At 37.7% G+C, this 19,563-nt stretch overlaps 1 protein-coding gene across 1 annotated transcript in view; it reads right to left on the bottom strand.

Moving 5' to 3' along the window:
* The window catches only part of FREM2 (FRAS1 related extracellular matrix 2), a 147,884-nt gene that overhangs the window by 66,165 nt on the left and 62,156 nt on the right, over window positions 1–19,563 (bottom strand). Inside the window, exons 3-4 of the mRNA XM_060080003.1 lie at window positions 12,894–13,040; window positions 6,518–6,748 (exon numbers count right to left, since the gene is read on the bottom strand). Coding sequence (XP_059935986.1) covers window positions 6,518–6,748; window positions 12,894–13,040 — 378 coding nt within the window. The remainder of the gene's footprint in view (window positions 1–6,517; window positions 6,749–12,893; window positions 13,041–19,563) is intronic.

The following is a 19,563-nucleotide window of genomic DNA, read 5'->3' as shown; positions in this document are numbered from 1 at the left end:
TGAGGTGGATGGACCTAGAGACTGTCATACAGAGTGAAGTAAGTCAGAAAGAGAAAAACAAATACCGTATGCTAACACATATATATGGAATCTAAGAAAAAAAATGGTTCTGATGAACCTAGGGGCAGGACAAGAATAACGTAGAGAATGGACTTGAGGACACGGCGGGGTGGGGGGGAAGGGTAAGCTGGGGCTAAGTGAGAGAGTGGCATGGACATATATACACTACCAAATGTAAAATAGATAGCTAGTGGGAAGCAGCCACATAGCACAGGGAGATCAGTTCTGTTGAACAGGAACTTAAAAGAACAGAATAATGAAAACATATCTAAGTCACATGACAATAAGTGTTACAAGTTCACATCAGCATACCACGAGGTCCAAAAATTATTCTGAAGCACTATGCTAATACTTTGGTTAGAGTGAATCTCTGAGTAATCTTTGTTCATATCATTAAATGTTTTTATTTTGTGAATGTAGAAAATTTTGGAAAGTTTTCCATCACTGAAATAGTTTTACTTTGCACCACCTTTTTCCTTATCTACCTTTTTGGGGCCAAAAATGTAGAAATGTGTGCTTGTCCTTTGAACAAGTGTTTAATATTTTTTTCTTTCTCTTAAGACAGTGACCCATGCTGCACAGCAATAGAGTTCAAAAAGAAGAAAGCTTTGACACTCACTGAAGTTGAAGCTCTTGCATGCTTTATCATTTTGGTGGCATCAGCTGCAACTGACTATCATTTCATTAATTCTGGGCCTTCTGTTTTAGCACACTCATGTCAAAATATCAGCTAGCCAGTGATCTTTTTATGTCAACATTTCCGATGGTACAAAATTTTAAAAGTAATAATATTTGAATTTCATATAGTAGTCAGCCTATGTCATCTGAATTCTACCTCATGAAATGGGTTTGGTTCACTCAGCACACAAAAGTTTGCCTTTTCTTTGTCTCCGATAAGATCAGCGTTCTTGAGATATAAGCTCTACTTTCCTCTAGGATAGTATGTTTATTCTCTACTATATATTATATAGTATTAACCTAAACTGGTCCCGCCAAAAATGATTAGATATCATATATTTTAATCCACTAGTTCATGGCTATGTTTCGACATCATTAAAATATCAGAATGAGCCCATTTCAATCAGAAGTTTGCAGATACTTCAAGTGTACAAACTAAACAATTGAATAAAATACTTATAGGCTTCAGATATCTATGCTAGGTATCTGTACTCAGATACCTATATTTAAGGTTGTGTTCTCCTAATAAAGTACATAAAAGTCATTTTACTGGTTAGAAATGACACACAGTAAAAAAGGAAAGGGATCTTTATATGAAATCAAAAGTTTTAGTTCTTCATATTTTCCTTTTCCCAGAAATTAAAGTGTTTTATATTAATTAATACCTATATGCTTCTAAGAGTGAGGAAAGATGGTGTAATTTCTCACGGTTAGGGAACCTAGTATACAGAAAGTTAAGAATCTTCATCCCAGGTTAGATACTTCTGTGGACACTGTGATAGCTCCCCTTATCATAACACATAGCATCTGTATTGTTAAATGTAACAATTTGGTGGAATGTAATCACCGAGTGATATGATGCTTCAGGGTCAGTGTGCCTTCTTCACTCAGGCGTATATCCCTAGCTCTTAGCAGAATTCCTAGCATATAGCAGATGCTCAATACACATTTGTTGAACACACAGATACGTCATGCAAGGGCTAAAGTGGTCTTGATTATTTTCCTAGAACACTTGTTTTTATTCACCTATACTCATATATTTGAGGCTTGATGTATAAAGACAAAAGATAATAGAATAAGAATAAAAGGAATTACTTTTTCTTTTTTTATATAGAAGAATAGGTGAAACAATGCTGCTATGGCAAAATATACTGTTTAATTATGATTTTGGATATTATTTCATTATTTCTTCATGTGAAATGACAGGCAACTGTATAACTCAGGAAAGAGAAGAGCTTTGGAGGAAATGTATGTGTGTGTATATATATATATATATATACATATATATATGTATATTTGTCTGTTCAAACACTGGCTCTGGCACTTATTAGCTGGGGGACTTTAGGAAAATAAATTCTTTGAGCCTCAGAGATTTCATTTGGAAATTGATATATAAAATGTAGAGTTGTAAACATAAGGTTGGAATGAGATATAGTTGTAAAGGTCCTAATGCAGGGTCTGGCTCACAGCAGGCACTCCAGTATGGGAGAGATTGGTATGATGATTATTATCAAACCCTTTGCCTAAGGAATAATCCTTTCGGACTTCTCTGACTTGGGTTAGATGACAAAGCGAGAGAGAGGCATGGACATATATACACTACCAAGCGTAAGGTAGATAGATAGTGGGAAGCAGCCGCATAGCATAGGGAGATCAGCTGGGTGCTTTGTGACCGCCTGGAGGGGTGGGATAGGGAGGGTGGGAGGGAGGGAGACGCAAGAGGGAAGAGATATGGGAACAGATGTATATGTATAACTGATTCACTTTGTTATAAAGCAGAAACTAATAAAAAAAAGAAAAGAAAACAGGGCAGGAGGAATAACAGTGATCTGAAATTTCCTCAAAGCCCTTCTTCTCTTATGGAAATCCGCTGTCTGCTTTTGATCACAATCCAGCCTAGTGGCAGCGGATCTTTTAACAGAAGACAACTGTTACCATTCAATGGAATTTCACAGAGGAGTGCCCATCCCCTGAAATGAAATGTAATTTCACCCATCTCTGCTGATACTAAAAGAAAACCAAATAAAACAGCTTTCAAGTGGTTGACTTAGGCAGAGGCTAAAAGGTGGCCCAATTTCTTGGGTTCCTCATCCAGAAAAGGAGTTAAACATTTCATGCACTTAAAAACCCCGCCCAGCTGGAACTTTCTATGGGCATATGCAAAAGATGGAGATTGTGGAATCAAAGTGAAACAAGGGAGGACAGCAAAGTGACAGAGGAGGGTGAAGGAGAGGGGTGACAATCGTAACAGTAGCAGGTTTTCCACGGGGGTGCACCCCGAGGCTGCAGAAACACCTGGAGGCGCAGGGGGTGTGACACAGAGAGGCTGACCTCTCTGCTCCGCAGTCTGTTCTCTGCTTATTTTAGTTTTTCTCTTTGTACCCCAGGCTTCAATTGATGAGGAAATTGAATTTATTGATTTACTTAATCAATGACTAAACCCATTTGCCTAGGAAGTTATTGATTTCCATAATCGTGGCAGAACGCTGTATTCCCTCTTTGTGCTCCAACAGCATTTTATTGGATAGTACCAAAAGCTCCTTTTCAGTCTCCACTTTTATGCAACAAAGTAAGTCTGTTCTGGACAAAAATGTGGGCTTCTGAAGCCCCATCTGATAGTTGAACTGCGCTCGGGTGGCCCCTCCCGGATGGGCAGGGGCAGGTCCCAGCATGGCTGTGAGATCTGTGTGTGGCCATTTGGGAGCTTTGGTTCCATTCTACCCATGGCCAGTCCAGGGCTGTGAGGGAGGGGGAGGGGGTGCACTTGCACCAGGCTCTCACTGGCATCTGCCCCTCGAGTCAGGCTGCACTCTTGCACAGATGATGCAGGAAAACACAACGACTGCACCAATCTTTAGAGAGGAGTCAACTTTATTGATTATAGATAGAGCCATGGTGCCCAATCAGAGAGTCACAAACATCTGGAGGCATGTCAAGCATTACAGAGCGTCCATATGGGCACTGAGTGTTGATTCGAGTTAAATAAATAAGCACCTAAGGGTGTTTGTTATTTTTGCGGTAGACATAGATACTCATTTATTGAATAAAGTCATAGTCATTAAAAAGCTCTACCTGACTAGGACTATGTAATTTAAAAACATAAATCGAGGAAGAGTATGATAAGAGTATAATTATGAACATGTGAGAATCTATGATGCATGTATGTATGTATATGTGTGTGTGTGTAGAAAGTTTATGTTCATAAGTTTTTTTGTTGTAAAATTTGGGAACAAATGTTCTAAAATCTGTCTCATGTGAAATTGAGAGCATCCGATAAACATACTATAAACATCAAGTTAAACGTATGACTGAAAGGTAGTGAGGTAAAGGAGTGAATGAAAGAATGTATATAATGTGTTAAGTACACTGTCTGGCACACGGCAGGTGCTCGATGAATTTCAATTATTATCGTTATCAGTACCAGTTACTGGTAAGTAAAGTACTGGCAAAAGTGTGTACTTGCATGTGTTTATATAAACTGGCTCATAAGTAAAAGCAGTTCCCAGCCTAAGATAAAGCAGAGTTGATTATTCCCCTTCTTGTTCCCATAACACTCTGTTCATTCTTTGTTGTGTTGATACTACATCACAGTCTGCCACCATAACTTATTTACAGGGCTCTGTTTCCCATTAGACCATATGCTCTTTGATAGAAGGGACTGTATCCCATTATCTTTGCATCCCCAATACATAGTGCTGTCTCCAGCAGAAGTGAGAGCTGGATACATTTTTAATACATGCAAAAAAATCTCATAACATATCCTAGAGTTAATATGCAGCCGAGGGAGAGATTAAAGGCACAATGGTTCCTAGACTAGTGAATTCACACGTGAAGAGTTACAAGCGAGTGCAGAAAAAAATAATCACAATTTTGAAATGGTTGGGAAAGTGATCCTTTGTGGAAAGAAAAAAGGTTATTTAATCTCTTAATATGAAATCTAACATTGTATTTATGCTATTAGAAATAACAACAATATTTGTATTTTGCTTTATGTTGTATGGAACTCTTTCATAAGAATGCTGCAACATGAGAATAATTAATTTTCCTTATTGTGTGCATTAGGAAACTAAATCTTCATAAAAGCCATTTGATTCGATGTTAGATCTCATACAACTATAAATTGTAGAGCTGGGAAACAAACCCATGTCTTGTCATTTCAAGACCACTGATCTTCAACAAGACATGGACTATACCAGCCATTTGCTGTACCAGCACACTTGTCAGCCATCACAGGGATGATCATGGCCTGGAATGAATAGGGCTGAACTTCATCTAGAAAATGCCAAGACAACTCAGGTGACCATTACATAAAGTAAAATTGTGGCAAATTTTAATTTGGTAGCCTTCAAGAGTATAGATTATATAAGGAGTGTGTGTGTGTGTGTGTGTGTGTGTGTGTGTGTGTATAATATGTGTATTTGTTTTTAAAATCCCAGTTCTCAGACTTATTACGGGTAAGGAGTATTGTGTGTCACTCTGGGCTTATAAATAAGAAGGCACAAATGAGTTCAAGTGTCCTATTCCTGAGGTCAAGTATGGCAATTATACCAATGGGCAAATAAAACATCAAGAAATGGCTTTAAACAAACTGTAACTAATGGGCCAGTTTATATGTATTAAAGCTGTCATGGGCTTGTTCAAAAGAGAATAAAGCTTTCTTATGCTAGCACTTACCCCAAACTCAGGACTAGAAGAAAATTTAATTGTTTATTCCTAGATAATGCAGATAAAATTAAATGTAATTAAATGCTAATTAACATTTCCGTTCTGTTCTTTAACGGAAATGATAAACATAACTGAAGTTCATTTTCAACTAAAGGCAGAGATGTTAGTTAAACAGAGCCGGAGCTCCGGTTCTCTTATCCTCTCTCCTTAATTATGCTCAGTGTTATACCCAGAGATTTCCACATATGTCTCCATTTCACGTACTCAGTAGATTGTGTCTTCACAGAACATATAAGAGTTTTCTGACTAACAAAATAAATAGGCTGGCGGCTTAAAAGAAAGTCACATCTGTCTTCTGACAGGATTTCAGCTTTAGAGGAGGCTCACCAAGCTTTGTATAAATGCCAGCCCTCAAAAGGCCAATTCAACCTTTTTTTTTCCCTGGCTGCATTGAGACAAGTCAGGACTGGAGGAGTATGGCAGGGGAGGGAAAGGTCAATTTACACTCAGATCAGTGAGGTTCATTTTAACCGACATCAGCCAAGGGTGTGCATTGACAAGAAAACATCATCTAATAGAAATTAAGAGCAATGATGCAAGATATTTTTCACCAAGGAGAGGGGGTGGGTTGGTGGGTATTATGTAACAAATGTGGAAACATATGGCAGAACGAAAAGTTTTGGCTGGTGAATATATGAAGAAATTTGAATAAAGTGTTATATGGAGAACAAATTAATCCCCAAATGGTCTAATTCTTAAAGCATTTGTTTAAAGGACATTTTAAAACACATTTAAAATACTTTAAAAAGTCATGAAATAATTCTAGAAAAATGAGATGAGCAACCTTGGTTCTAAAGGATAAAATTATAATAAGAGAAAGAACATATTGATAATCCTATGTGTATTTTTAGTTCATTGACTTGAAAAAATATAGCTTCCTTTCATTAATTTTTGGGTTCTCTCTCCCACCAGCATATCTGAGAATACTGAACCATTCATCTAGAAAGTTCTCTCTATGGAAAATCCAAACATTGAATTTAAAACCTCCTTTATAAGGTGTTTTGTCATAAAAACCCAACAGTGACAACACCAGTGAGTTGATGGTAGCTCTTACCATCTCCTGGGTCCACGATCTCCACTGTGGTCACTGCAGGGAATTCCAGGGCAGCCAGCACGGGCTCTGAGAGAACCACCTGGAAGGTCTCAGACTGCTCATGTTCCCCATCACTCAGGATCCGCACTCTCCACGTGGCCCGGGTCTGGCCTGGGTTGAACTGCACTTGTTTCTGTGCTTTGCCCTTGAAGTCTTTGTCTTTTTTTGCAGTCCCATCTCTTGAGCCAATACCTTCACAGAAACACAATATCATTTCCTTTGTTTCATTTTCAACTAGGTTATTAAGTCTTTCCTGTTGTTAACTTTTTGTGTGTCACTGTATCCTGCAGTGCAAAGTAAATCCTGCTTTGATTCCATGAAATGGATAATTGGGTATGGGTCTTACAATAAAAGTGTTCTACTGTAGGTGCTGAGCAGTCCATGATTCTGTTCTACTCTTGCCCCATTATTGTTTTGCTATATATTCTTTGAGCTAAGTTTGTGTTAGAACCACTTGTAAAACAGGACCGAGGAAATTGATGCTCACATTCTGAAATAGTCTCACACCCACAAATTCGTACAATCTAAAAACTCTTCACATTTACTTTTTTGCATGGGTTGTATTGCATGTGTTATATTTTAAAAACTTAAGAAAAATTCTCTAACTAGAAAATATAAGCCAGCAAGAGACTCTGTGAGTCAAAGAATTCTTTGATAATCTAAGCTGTAAATGGCCAAGCATAATAATAAAAAATTATAATATTCTCTAAACATTTAACAGAACTAGGACCCTTAAAAAATCTAATTCAGTGTTTGTCAACATGACTATTGCCAGGTTTCTCTTTGTGGAGCACTCCAGAATTCCACGAAGCCATGTGAAGAGAATTGGAGAGCTAAATATGTATGGTTATTATGAGCAGTACTCTGTTGGTTCACTCAAGGTCCATTTCAGTTAGCTGGGAAGGTTAAAGGATCCCTGAGTCTCTAAGTACATTTCAAGAGCATCTTTATTTGCCATTACTATGCCACATACTCAAATCATAAGATATATTATCTATAAAGCAATGAGTAAGAGTCAAGAAATTCAACATCATAGAAAAATTACAAAATTGCAGTTAGTACTTGTTCTAGTATATTTTCAAGTACTGATCATAACCTCTTAATGATACAAGTTAATGGAATAATTTTCAAATATATTCCTTTCAACATTGGCATTTTCAGAGAAGTTGGTAGAAAGACAGATTTAAAAAGAGAAAAGTAAAATCTTGTGCCTATTAGAATTAAAAAGTCTGAAAATAAATTCTTTGTACCATTTCTCACTTAACTGAAAAAAATTATCTTGTTTTCAGAAAATGCCCTTTTGTTCTTCAAACTAGAAATGAAACTGGACCAAGTAAGATCCATTCAACCACAAATGTTCATTGGGTGCCTACTATAAGCCAGACAGAACAGATAAAACCTCTGTCCTGTGGTGCTTATGCAAGATTAATTTGTTTTTTTTCTCAGGTTCTCATTAGTTATCTATTTTATACCTAGAATCAACAGTGTATATACGTCAATCCCAATCTCCCAATTCATCCCACCCTGCAAGATTAATTTGAATATTTATTTCTTCATCTGAATATATCACTGACTATTTCATCTTAAAATGAAGGTGAAGGTAAATATTTCACTAAACTATTTCTGTCTTATAGATCTCAGAAATATTCCATTTTTTCAATAGGAGGTGAAGCATAATTTACTGAATGGCAAGAGAAAAAAGGGCACAGAACCAGGAATTTCAGCACTACGTATCTTGTTGAGCATTGCAGACTTCCTGTTAGCTCTCTGGTTCCTAATGCTCACAGAGTGGCTGTCAACACCTCTTGGATCCACCACGATTCACTGCCAAGGTGATGATGAAAGGAATCATTCTCTCTGAGGTTCCAGTACACACGCGGCTCATTGACCATTTATCCCCAGTGGTACGACCAGCAAAAGCATCTATTATTTGGCCTCTGATAGCTACTGCTCACTTTTCTGATTTGTTTTGTTTCATCAACAATGCATTATTTTCCTGGAGATTCAAAAGGCAGTGAAAAGCCAAAAGGACTCCGTATAATACAAGGAATGTCCACTAGTTCCCACTAGTCATACTTCTAACTGATAATCAGATCATCCAACCTAAATAAAAAATAAGTTGCAAAGCCAAATCTCAGTTGTTTCTGTAATTTTGTGGTGGATTTTGAAAGAGATTCCCAACTGAATGTGAAGTATAAATAGACAATACCATTGATTAGTCAGGTGAAGAGGAATGGACTTCTATTTTATGAAAAAGAGTGCTGTCTTAAATGGTTTGGTATGTTTCTCAAACATGAGAAAACAAGGAAGGGCATGTCATCCTTTTTAAAAGGTACAATAAGACCATGATGGAATATTAAATTTACTTGGGGTCAAAAATAAAGATTCCCTTTTCATAATTAACACATAGTACCTATTCTAAGTGCAGGGCTAGTCTACCTTGTTACTAAAAGTGTGGTCCATGGGCCAGCAGCATGGACCAGATCTGGACGTTTGTTAGAAATGCAGAATTTCAAACCCTACCCCAGACCTATTCAATCAGAACCAACATTTTAGCAGGATCCCCATGTAAGTCTTATGTGCATTAAGATCTGAGGGTGGGTAGATACATACTAAATACATCATACTTCCATGAGGCACTCTTACATACGTGCCCAATTTTAATAAAGGATGAAGAAATGGTGTATAGGTTGTGAAGGAGACAGATTAGTTCATACTTTAATGTAGTAGACAAGACAGTCACACACTCAGTGTTCGAAAATTTTGCTCTTACTTGGAGATACAAATATTCAGCTAGTAAACCATACATATTACAAAAATATTATTATATTGGGGAAAAAGAATTCTGGAAATGAAAAGCCTTATAAACTGGGCTTAAATTTATGCTTCTTTTTTCAAAGATATTATTAAACAAAACATATTACTCTGATTTACTAAATGAAACTACAATTGCATCTTTTCCTGTGGCATGGAAGAATGGTATGGGGGTTAAGCAAGGTACTTTGGAATGAGAGGTTAGACTTCAATCCTACCTCTGCCACATAGCGGCTATGAAATCATAGGCAAGTTAACTTCCTCGGTTGCAGAGGATTTAAGAAGCACTGCGGGGTGGTAGTTAAGAGAATCTGCCCTGGAGCCAAATCTCATTTCTGGCCTTAGTAGCTATGTAACTTTGGGGATATAACAACCTTTCTGTTTCCTTACCTGTATAACGGGGGATATAATGACCCACTTTTCTTGGGGTTGACTATGTAAGGTGTTGAGAACCAGGGCTGGTCTGTAATAATAACTCAATAAATTAGCTATCATTATTATCACCTCACAGTCCATTACCTAACACAGTGTCTGGCACGTAACAAGCACTCAAGAAAATACTAGTTGAGTTAGTGAATAAAAGATTGTAAAGAGGGCTTCCCTGTTGGCGCAGTGGTTAAGAATCCTCTTGCCAGTGCAGGGGACACAGGTTCGAGCCCTGGTCCGGGAAGATCTCACATGCCGCAGAGCAACTAAGCCCGTGCACCACAACTACTGAGCCTGTGCTCTAGAGCCCGCGAGCCACAACTACTGAACCTGAGAGCCACAACTACTGAAGCCTGCAAGCCTAGAGCCTATGCTCCACAACAAGAGAAGCCACCGCAATGAGAAGCCAGCACATTGCAACGAAGAGTAGCCCCTCCTCGCCGCAACTAGAGAAAGTCCGTGTGCAGCAAAAAAGATCCAACTCAGCCAAAAATAAATAAATAAATATATTAAAAAAATAAAAAATATTGTAAAGAGTAAAAGAGATGGGTAAAATACTTAACGTGCTTAGTGGAATATCTTGCGTTTAATGCGTGTTCAGTAACTGGGAGCAACAAGATCTTTGAAAGTGAAATTTGTTTGTGAGATGCAAATACATATTTAATTTATTAATGGGTTATAACGGTTATAAAATCAACAATTATCTCTGAGAAAATACACATACAAAATACATGATTTATTAACTGTGTGCCTGAAGGTAAATGATATTCTGTCTTTAGCTATAATATAAACTATCTAATTCTAAACCTCCATACATGAAATTGGAGGTTGTAGGGGAACAGTAATACAAAACATGTCCCTTGCAGAACTTCTACAGGGCTACCCTTTGCTTTAACCTGACTTTTCCATTCCCAGTCCTAGAATGAATTCTATTACCATCTTCAATGATTGATGGGTATGGGCCACACACAGAAGTCTTTCCAACTTTCTATCACCCTGGGTTACTAAGTAACCTTGTGAGGTTAACCAAGTAGAGCTATAGAGCCTTTTTAGAATTATGAATGATCTCCACACCTGAAGGAAATAATAGTTCATTGAAAAAATAACTTCAGGAGAAAAAAAGAGGCTCGTTCAATATTTTAGCATTCAGCTTAAAAAAAGGGCAACAGAGAGAAAAATCTGAAAAGATAATTTAAAAAATATTTTTCAACCATTAACTTTCCCATTGCTATCAAGGGGCCGTATGTGAGTGAATAACTAAATATATTCACTAGGAGTGGGAATTTAGGTAAAACCCAAATAGATGAAAGCATCCTTAAGAATTGCTAAGGTGCTCTGTCTTTTAGTTATTACTTTCCCTGTGAATTATCTGCTACATATTCAAGCACAAAGCACAGTTAAGGTGCATCTCTGACTGATAATATGTAAGACAGAATCAAATTCCTGATCTGAAGGGCACACGTGTGTGCGCAGAAAGAACATGCCTCTTTGAGGGCAATAAGAGCATTCACTGTGGTCTAGAAGGTTAAACACAGATTGTAAATGACCACCTACAAAGAGGCACAGGCAAATAAAGATGATAAAAGCAGAGCTGCCAGATGGGTCTGCAGGTGGACCAGCATTCCTGAAGCTAGAATAGCCTTGAGGGGTCAGTAAAGCATAATGTGAAAAACCCTCATCTAAAGTTAAAAAACAAAAAGCATTTTTGAAATAAGGGATAATTAATATCCAGCATCCCAGCATCAGTGGAAATCATGGCAGGTGGGTGGGGATAGAGTTCATGGCAAAAGTATGGTGTGTAGAATATGTGTGTGTGTGTGTGTGTGTGTGTGTTGATAGGGATCTACTGTTTAAGGCTTTTGAATTTCATGGACCAGTAAAATTTCAAATAATCATTTTGGAAACAAACACAGGGTTATCAACTTTTTATTTTGCCAACATTTTCCTAGATTCCTACCTTAGTTGATACTCACAATGAAAGCTCTTTCACTGCATGAAAATTCTATCAGCCTAGATGTCTATATAACACACGGTACCAAAAATAATATAATTACCTGGGGTGCTATTATTTTTCATCACCATGCCAAATATTTTGTGCTGATTATATTACTGCTTAAAATGACTAATATACCTACTTTTCTCTATTTTATGCTTACATGAAATTGAATGTGAGCTTGGAGTTGAAAAAAGGTTTACTCATTTGCTTTTGACTCTTTTTTAAAAAAATTTTATTTTATATTGGAGTATAGTTGATTTATAATGTTGTGTTAGTTTCAGGTGTACAGCAAAGTGATTCAGTTATACATATACATATATCCAATCTTTTTCAGATTCTTTTCCCATATAGAGTTCCCTATGCTATTCAGTAGGTCCTTGTTGATTTTATTTAAAAGGCAGCAGAAAAGGATTAGTATTTAACACCTTACTGTTGGGAAGAAAAGTCACAACATTTATCTTTTATGTAGCACTCTTATGTAGTGTTAGGGTTTTTGAAACTTTTAGTGACCTACCAGAGCATTCAAAGGCAACAAACAGATAGTAAATTACACTTCAATGTCTAATAGGTCACTGAACAGTTTTTTGTTTACTTAGTATTAAAGTAGCCTTCATAAATTTATATTTCAGCAGGATTTTATCTTATAAATTACAGATTTGCCTAAGCCTATTCTAAGATCTAGTGACATTTAAGTTATTTTAATTTATGAGTGATTACTGTCATTTTGTAAAGTTATTTTATATCAGAGAAATATCATATGTAGGTAGAAGATTTGAAGAGGTATATATTTTGATTACATACTTCCTATTTTTTCAGCCTTTGTCTCTTTGATTTAGCCTCAGCACAAAACTTTTGGCATGTTTCTTTAGTAAAGAACCTTTAATTGTCAGTATCTCCCTAAGCTTTAAAACTAGAGCAGAAAACTAAACTTTTTCATGTGGGATCTTCCCGGACCGGGGCACGAACCCCCGTCCCCTGCATCGGCAGGCGGACTCTCAACCACTGCGTCACCAGGGAAGCCCAACATTTTTAATCATAGTAAAATTATGAAATTTTGCTAGAAAAATGGGGTTTTGAGACAGAAGTGCAAATTAAACTTACTTATAAAGGAAGTCTCTCCCAAATAACCTCTACGTTTAAGCACGACATCTAGAAATTTGGAGTCCTCATTGATCAAGTAATATTCCTTTTCAAATGAGATCCATGCCCAATTCAGACGAAAATGTTGCTTGATTAACTTGTTTCCACCTGGAAAACAAAAATTTAAAGCCTCGAATGAGTGGTTTCTTGAATGAATAACCTTAGACATTCCAAAGACGACTTTAATGATGCAACATGACGAATCACTCTAGCTACTTGGTTTGATTCACAATCTAGGATACATACATGGAGATACAGCTTACTGTTCACTGACTGTTATGCAGAAATACAACTGACATAATTCTTTGCAAAATCCCTTGATCTTTAGCAGGGGAAGTGGGTCAGAGGGAAGGAACACAGAACTACCAGAAGCAATTTTGTTAAATCATAAAGTCAAGTATCCAAGTTGCAGGATGACTCATTTCCCACAAGGTGCCGCTGGAGAGCAAGTTTTTCTATAAAGAAAGCCGCAGGGCTCTTTTGTGATGTTAAACACACACACACAACTTCACAAATACCTTTTTCTGGTTCACTGAGCAATTGGGTGGAAGGCTTTAATTATAACCACTTAAGGAAAAACAAATATCCCTTCTCCACCTCCCTTCCCCACTAGATTCCACTCCATTCCTTAAAGCAAACAGACAGGTCTTTTCATTGATTCCATTCTACTCTGAAGATAAGGCTTTCTCCTCCCACCTTCCCACCAAAATGGAGCTGGCTGCCTATCAGGAGAAAATGTGTGTGATCTCTCTGATGTGAAAGCTGCTCTGCTAGGTGAAAGAAAAGAGAAATGGTTATCAGCTAATTACTATGCAGGTATCCCTCTACTTCCTTTGATCTACACCAATTATTTCAGAGTAAGGTGAGGTTTATACACAAAGGCATCAATAATTTCCTTTAAGTATTTCTGTAAAAGGGGGAAAAAAGCCCAAATAATAAACACAGCCAGAGACACAATTTTAACTCCAGTTTCTTCTCTTCTGAGTTCACACAGGGTTACACTAGAGAAAAAGAAATGAGACAGGAAAACATCAAGGCTTTAACAGACTGTGAGCAAAAAATCCTCACGTGGGAAAGAAAACGTAATTAACAAACACATGAAAAAAATGTTCATCTTTGCTAGAAATTTTTTAAAAAAAGCAGCATCTTTGAGTTATGAATTGACATGTACTAAAGATTAAAATGAATACCCAATACAGCCGAGATTATTTAGGGAAATTGGTTTTCTTATTTATTACTGTTTAAATTGTAAATTAGCACCGAGCCATTTAGACAGCTACATGGCAATGTGTGCAAGAGACAAAAAGATGTTCATACCATTTGATCTTGTAAGTCCTTCTGTGCGAGAAGCAAAAATCTATTTGTAAGGGACTATTCATTGCAATATTTTCTATAATAGCCCTCAAACCAAAAATCTTAGAGTTTACTCTACTTATGGTACATCAAATCAATGAAATACGATTCAGTCATTAAACAACAACAAAAAAGAATTTTTTGTTGAAATACTTAAAACACAAAATACAGAAACGAATGGTATTGATACTGTGCATGCAGTGACATAGTAACATGAAACATTACAAATATGGAGCTGCTTGGTGTTTTAAATTGATGGGATTACGGACCTGTCATTTTTGTTAATTTTAAAAATCTAAGATATAAATAGATTGGAGAACAAGAAGTTCATTCCACATTTTGTCCTTAAGAACTTATGCCTGCCATGTTTTAGACACTGGGTACTGTTCTGGAGAGGAGGGGCCACGGGCTGGGGGCTCCCCAGAACTGGAGCCCATAGCCCACTTCGTTCTTATCTGCTGTCTAACTTTGAGCAAGTTTCTTCCCTAGACCTCTGTTTCCTCATCTAGAGAATCAAATGAGGGTCATATTAATTAATGCCCGTGTCTGCTGTGAGGATCGAGTGAGATAACCCATATATCCATGCAGTACAGTGCGGTACCTACGTAGCATCCTTCAACAAAAGTCACCTTACTCCTCCCCGCTCACCCCACGCATGCTCAGGTCCACCCTGCACACCCACTGCCAGACTATTAACCTGCCTTAAATCCAACTGCACTCAGTCCTCCTTTGCCCCGTCTCCCTACAGCTGCTGCACACATCAAGCCATCAGGCTATCTTTGCAGATTTCTGGTTTCACCTGCCCTGCCCTGTCTTCTTCCCACTGTCTCTAATCTGCTCACTCTGAGGTCCATCCAAGAGTCTTGCTGCTCCATGGATTTCCCACCCTCACTCTTCCTGTTACTTCTGTCTTTCTTCCTACGGTGCTAACCCCCATCATTCTTCTGCTTACACTTTCTGCTCCTCGAAGGCTCCCTTTACCATCCCCTTAATGAAGCATCCTGCAGCGACCCCAGCCCTCTCATCTCTGTGATCCTGCAGTTTTTCACCTATTGATTATTTTGCGCAGTTTTGTGCTTTAGCAGATATCCTCTCATATTGTTTAATTGTACACACTTACTAATTGTACTCATTTTTGTCAGAGATTGACTGGCATGCATTCTTTTACCGTGCCAACACTTGGCCTTATTGTCTTTAAAAATACTTTTTTACATTATTGTGTTTATGTTCTATTACTGGAAACATTTCCTCTAGAAAGTCATAGACAAACAACAAGAATAGAGTAACATTTAATCAATTAAGTGAATACATAAAACCTTTCTGATTTCTCAACTAATCATTACTTGAAAACAACCTTATGCCACACTTCTCTCTCAATTAGATTGTGTCTCCATCAAGTCCTAGATTTTATTCTAAACTTCTTGTCATGCTATACCAAGCCACTCCTGTCCATCCAAATACCTGCAGCTTCACATCCTATCACTTCTCCACGGAGAGAAACAGCTGGTCATATCTAGATTCTCACTGTTTTCTTCCCACATGCAAAAGCATGTGGGAAGTCTTCTGCCCAGAATATCTTTAGCTTCCTACTCCTCCTTGCAATTTGTTTAGGTCCAACTCACCTAAAGCTCAGGAAGCCTGGCTTATCATGCAGTGTATACTTCTTCTGTATCTCCAACCAGAGTAATTGTAATTCTTTTATCTTCAAGTGTATTCTGCCATTAACTGCCTGAGCGCACTTCCCCGGGACAAGTACTGGTCAAATTCATCCTTCTAGCATCCAAATCGAACATAGTGCCTGGAACACAATGAGGTCTAAAGACTTCTTCCTTGACTAAAAAGCCTATGGATAAGTATGATTTTGGGTAATAAAATGGCTACTTTGTGACTCCTATTTTATTCCTTATTTCATAACAGCTCTCAGCTTACAAAAACAAAGCACATACTACAGTTTTACTTGACTTGTGATTAATAACCTCTGACTTATTTGGTAACTCTTGTGTTTAACAAATGAATTTTATTATAATTCTGTGTACTTTCTTCCTATTTCTCTCCCTATGTCTAAGAATGAGATCACTAAGCATACCATTTCTCTATTTCTTTAACAATTTTTAGCTAATTTTAAGATTTGATATTACCCTTTTTCTAAATATTGCATGTGTTAAGAATCTTAAGTCAATGAGGCCTTTCCTTGACACTTAATATGACACAGCAAACACCAGTGGAAACCCCAGAATTCTCTAGCTCCTTTATTCTGGGCAATTTTTCCCTCCAGTGCTTTCCATAACCTCATATCCTATTTATGCTTTCTTTTTTGTTTGTTCACTCTGTCTCCTCCTATTGTCACCCATGATCCAGGAGGGCAGGGAGTTCATTTTGCTTACTGTTAGAAAAATGCCAATTTAATGAATTAGACACTCTAATGTCTTGGTTGAAAGAAGTTCTGTAGTGCTTCATTTTATGGGCAATATAAATATCCTATATAAATGTAACATATCCCTTTTAGCACTGAGTGATTTTCTCTTAATAAAATTATTATTTTTTTAATTTTTACTTTTATTTTAAATTTCTTTAACTTTTAAATTAAAAAAAATTTTTGGCCGCGCTGCATGGCTTGTGGGATCTTAGTTCCCCAACCAGGGATCGAATCTGGGCCCTGGCAGTGAGAGCACTGAGTCTTAACCACTGGACCGCCAGGGAATTCCCTAAATAAAATTATTTTTTAAATTAGTTTATTTAATTTATTTATTTTTGGCTGCACTGGGTCTTCGTTGCTGCGTGAGCTTTCTCTAGTTGCAGCGAGCCAGGGCTACCCATCATTGCAGTGCACAGGCTTCTCATTGCGGTGGCTTCTCTTGTTGCGGAGCACAGGCTCTAGGCGCACAGGCTTCAGTGGTTGTGGCGCACGGGCTCCGGTAGTTGTGGTGAACGGGCTTAGTTGCTCTGTGGCATGTGGGATCTTCCTGGACCAGGGCTCGAACCCGTGTCCCCTGCATTGGCAGGTGGATTCTTAACCATGCGCCACCAGGGAAGCCCGAAAATTATTTTTAATGACACTCTTTCTAAAATGTCTTGCATACTTCTATTCTATGAACACTATGTAAAGATTTTAAATGATTACCTATGAATGTGAATTATTGGAATTTGTGTTTGTCTAGATCATACCTCCAGGGTTTATTGATGACAAAAGGTCTGTTTAACCCTTCCATTCTGTCATGAAGATGGTCTTAAGGATAGCTAATTTCATCTCTTACAGATTATAAATTATAAGACTTATTTTCCGGTTGGTGCTTATGTACTGGAAGGAAGAGGGTGCCCGGTTACTGGTTAATCAGGGGTTTCAAGTGACACACGGCTGAACAAGTTTCTAAGGATTTTATATGTCGACCACTTTCAGATTTTATTTGAAATAAAATTCAAAAACAATACTGAGAAACTTTGCTTTGCAAGACAGTGACATGCTCCAGGCAATTGTTTTAAAGGTTCAGCATTCACTCTACATCGGGGATTTTTAAGTAGAGATTTTGCTAGAGACTACAAAGTTAAATGTATAAAGCTTAACTCTGAATGGGATTAAATACTACCTAACTCTTTTGAGTTCTACATACGCAAATCATATTGCATTTCAGAATTTGTAAAATCTTAGGCGCTACTTATTATGCAGGAGTGATATAAGGATCTGAGGAACTAAGCTGAAGTTTATTGTGACTCTCATTATAACAATTGCCTTGCATAATGGAGCTCCATATTTTATCTAAAGAATGGAAAGACATGTTACTTATTCGTTAATTACCTACCAAGTAAATTCCTCTAAAACCTCAAAGTGGGAATAATCACTGTTGGCACTTTTGATAACAATAGCCGCAGCTTACTGAATGTGAAATTTCAGAAGAAATTAAACAACTTAAAAACCAGCAAAGTTTCACTTCAATGTGATTCTTTGCTTTTCTAAAATGGATTCTGTCATCTATGATGCTCAAGGAGCTAGTCTCAACGTCTCATTGGAAGCAAATTAAAGTCTGTAACTTGTGTCATAAATCCATACAACAGGTGCTTGACAGCTGATAACTACACTCCCAAATGCTTTGTCCCCAAACCCTGACACCACAGCCATTAAGGTTTTGATGAAAAGACCTCTTTTGAACTTTTCCAGCTGGTCTTTAGTCGTCTTCATCTTCTTTTTCAATGGGAGCACAAGTTTTTTTAGAATAACAAAGAGTCTCAAGCTTCAATTAGCCCTCCCTAGGAACTTAGGGCTGCCTGATTTCTGTAAAGACAGAGCGTACTTTTTTCAATACGAAACTAGTGTCACGACTTTGACTTGTGCTTAAATAAGGATCATTTCTGGGTGTCCGTTTAGCTTTGACAATTTTTTTTCTTGAAGAAAAGTTAGCTACTAATAGAAAATGATCCGTTGGTAATATTTTTCCAACCTGCTAAGATTTTCTATCTTGCTACAATTCCATTTGCCTGAAGTTCAGCCTGGAAGCGGACCTGGAAATCAAATATACAGCTATTTTAAAAAGCTGGATGGGGGCGGGGGGAGGGGAAGTGCTCCCCGAAGATTAAGTATAAGAACAGAGAGAAGAAATCCTGTAGAAAGGGAACTTCAAAGAATTTGATAGGAGCTCAGGACATTTACTCAATATTTATTTCCTTCTCCTTTTCCTATTTAAGTAATTGGATATTAAAGACTAAGAGAGAGTGGTCAAGGTGCATTCAAAATCTGCCCTGGGAAGGGGTGGTAGTGGTGCTAATCCTGACCCAGACCCCCAGAGATGAAGAGCCTTGATCTGAGGGCAGCTGTGCCTTAGTATGACCGACGGAACTCCAGAAGAACTGGCAGACAGACCCAGAAAAATTGTCAAGAGATTTTATAATTTTGATGACTATTTAATAACTCCAAGGATTTAGTCCAATAATCTTTTCCAAAATTGCTGCAATACAACTTGCGATAATTGGGATGTTATTTTCTTCCTCCATTTTGTACACACCTACCCATGCCATTCCCACTGCTATACACATTCTGAAAAAGCGGCAGCATAGCACAGGGGGTCAGATCCACAAAGACACATAAAGAATATACATAGAAATGTATAGAAAGACAAGTAGCGTGACAAAGACCCAGAGGTGGAGAGAAATAGGCACAGCACACGTTGACCTCTATGGATATACACACTCATGTAGAAGTCTTTTAGGCTATTCTCAGGCAAGGCACTTATAAGCACACCCTTCCTAATAAAAAAGCAGACGTGGAGCTGTGATGACTTGGTCGTTG

This window comes from Mesoplodon densirostris, chromosome 17, assembly GCF_025265405.1.
Source record: "Mesoplodon densirostris isolate mMesDen1 chromosome 17, mMesDen1 primary haplotype, whole genome shotgun sequence".
In the NCBI taxonomy this organism is placed as follows: Eukaryota; Metazoa; Chordata; class Mammalia; order Artiodactyla; family Ziphiidae; genus Mesoplodon; species Mesoplodon densirostris.
This window is presented reverse-complemented; position numbering and strand designations above follow the sequence as displayed.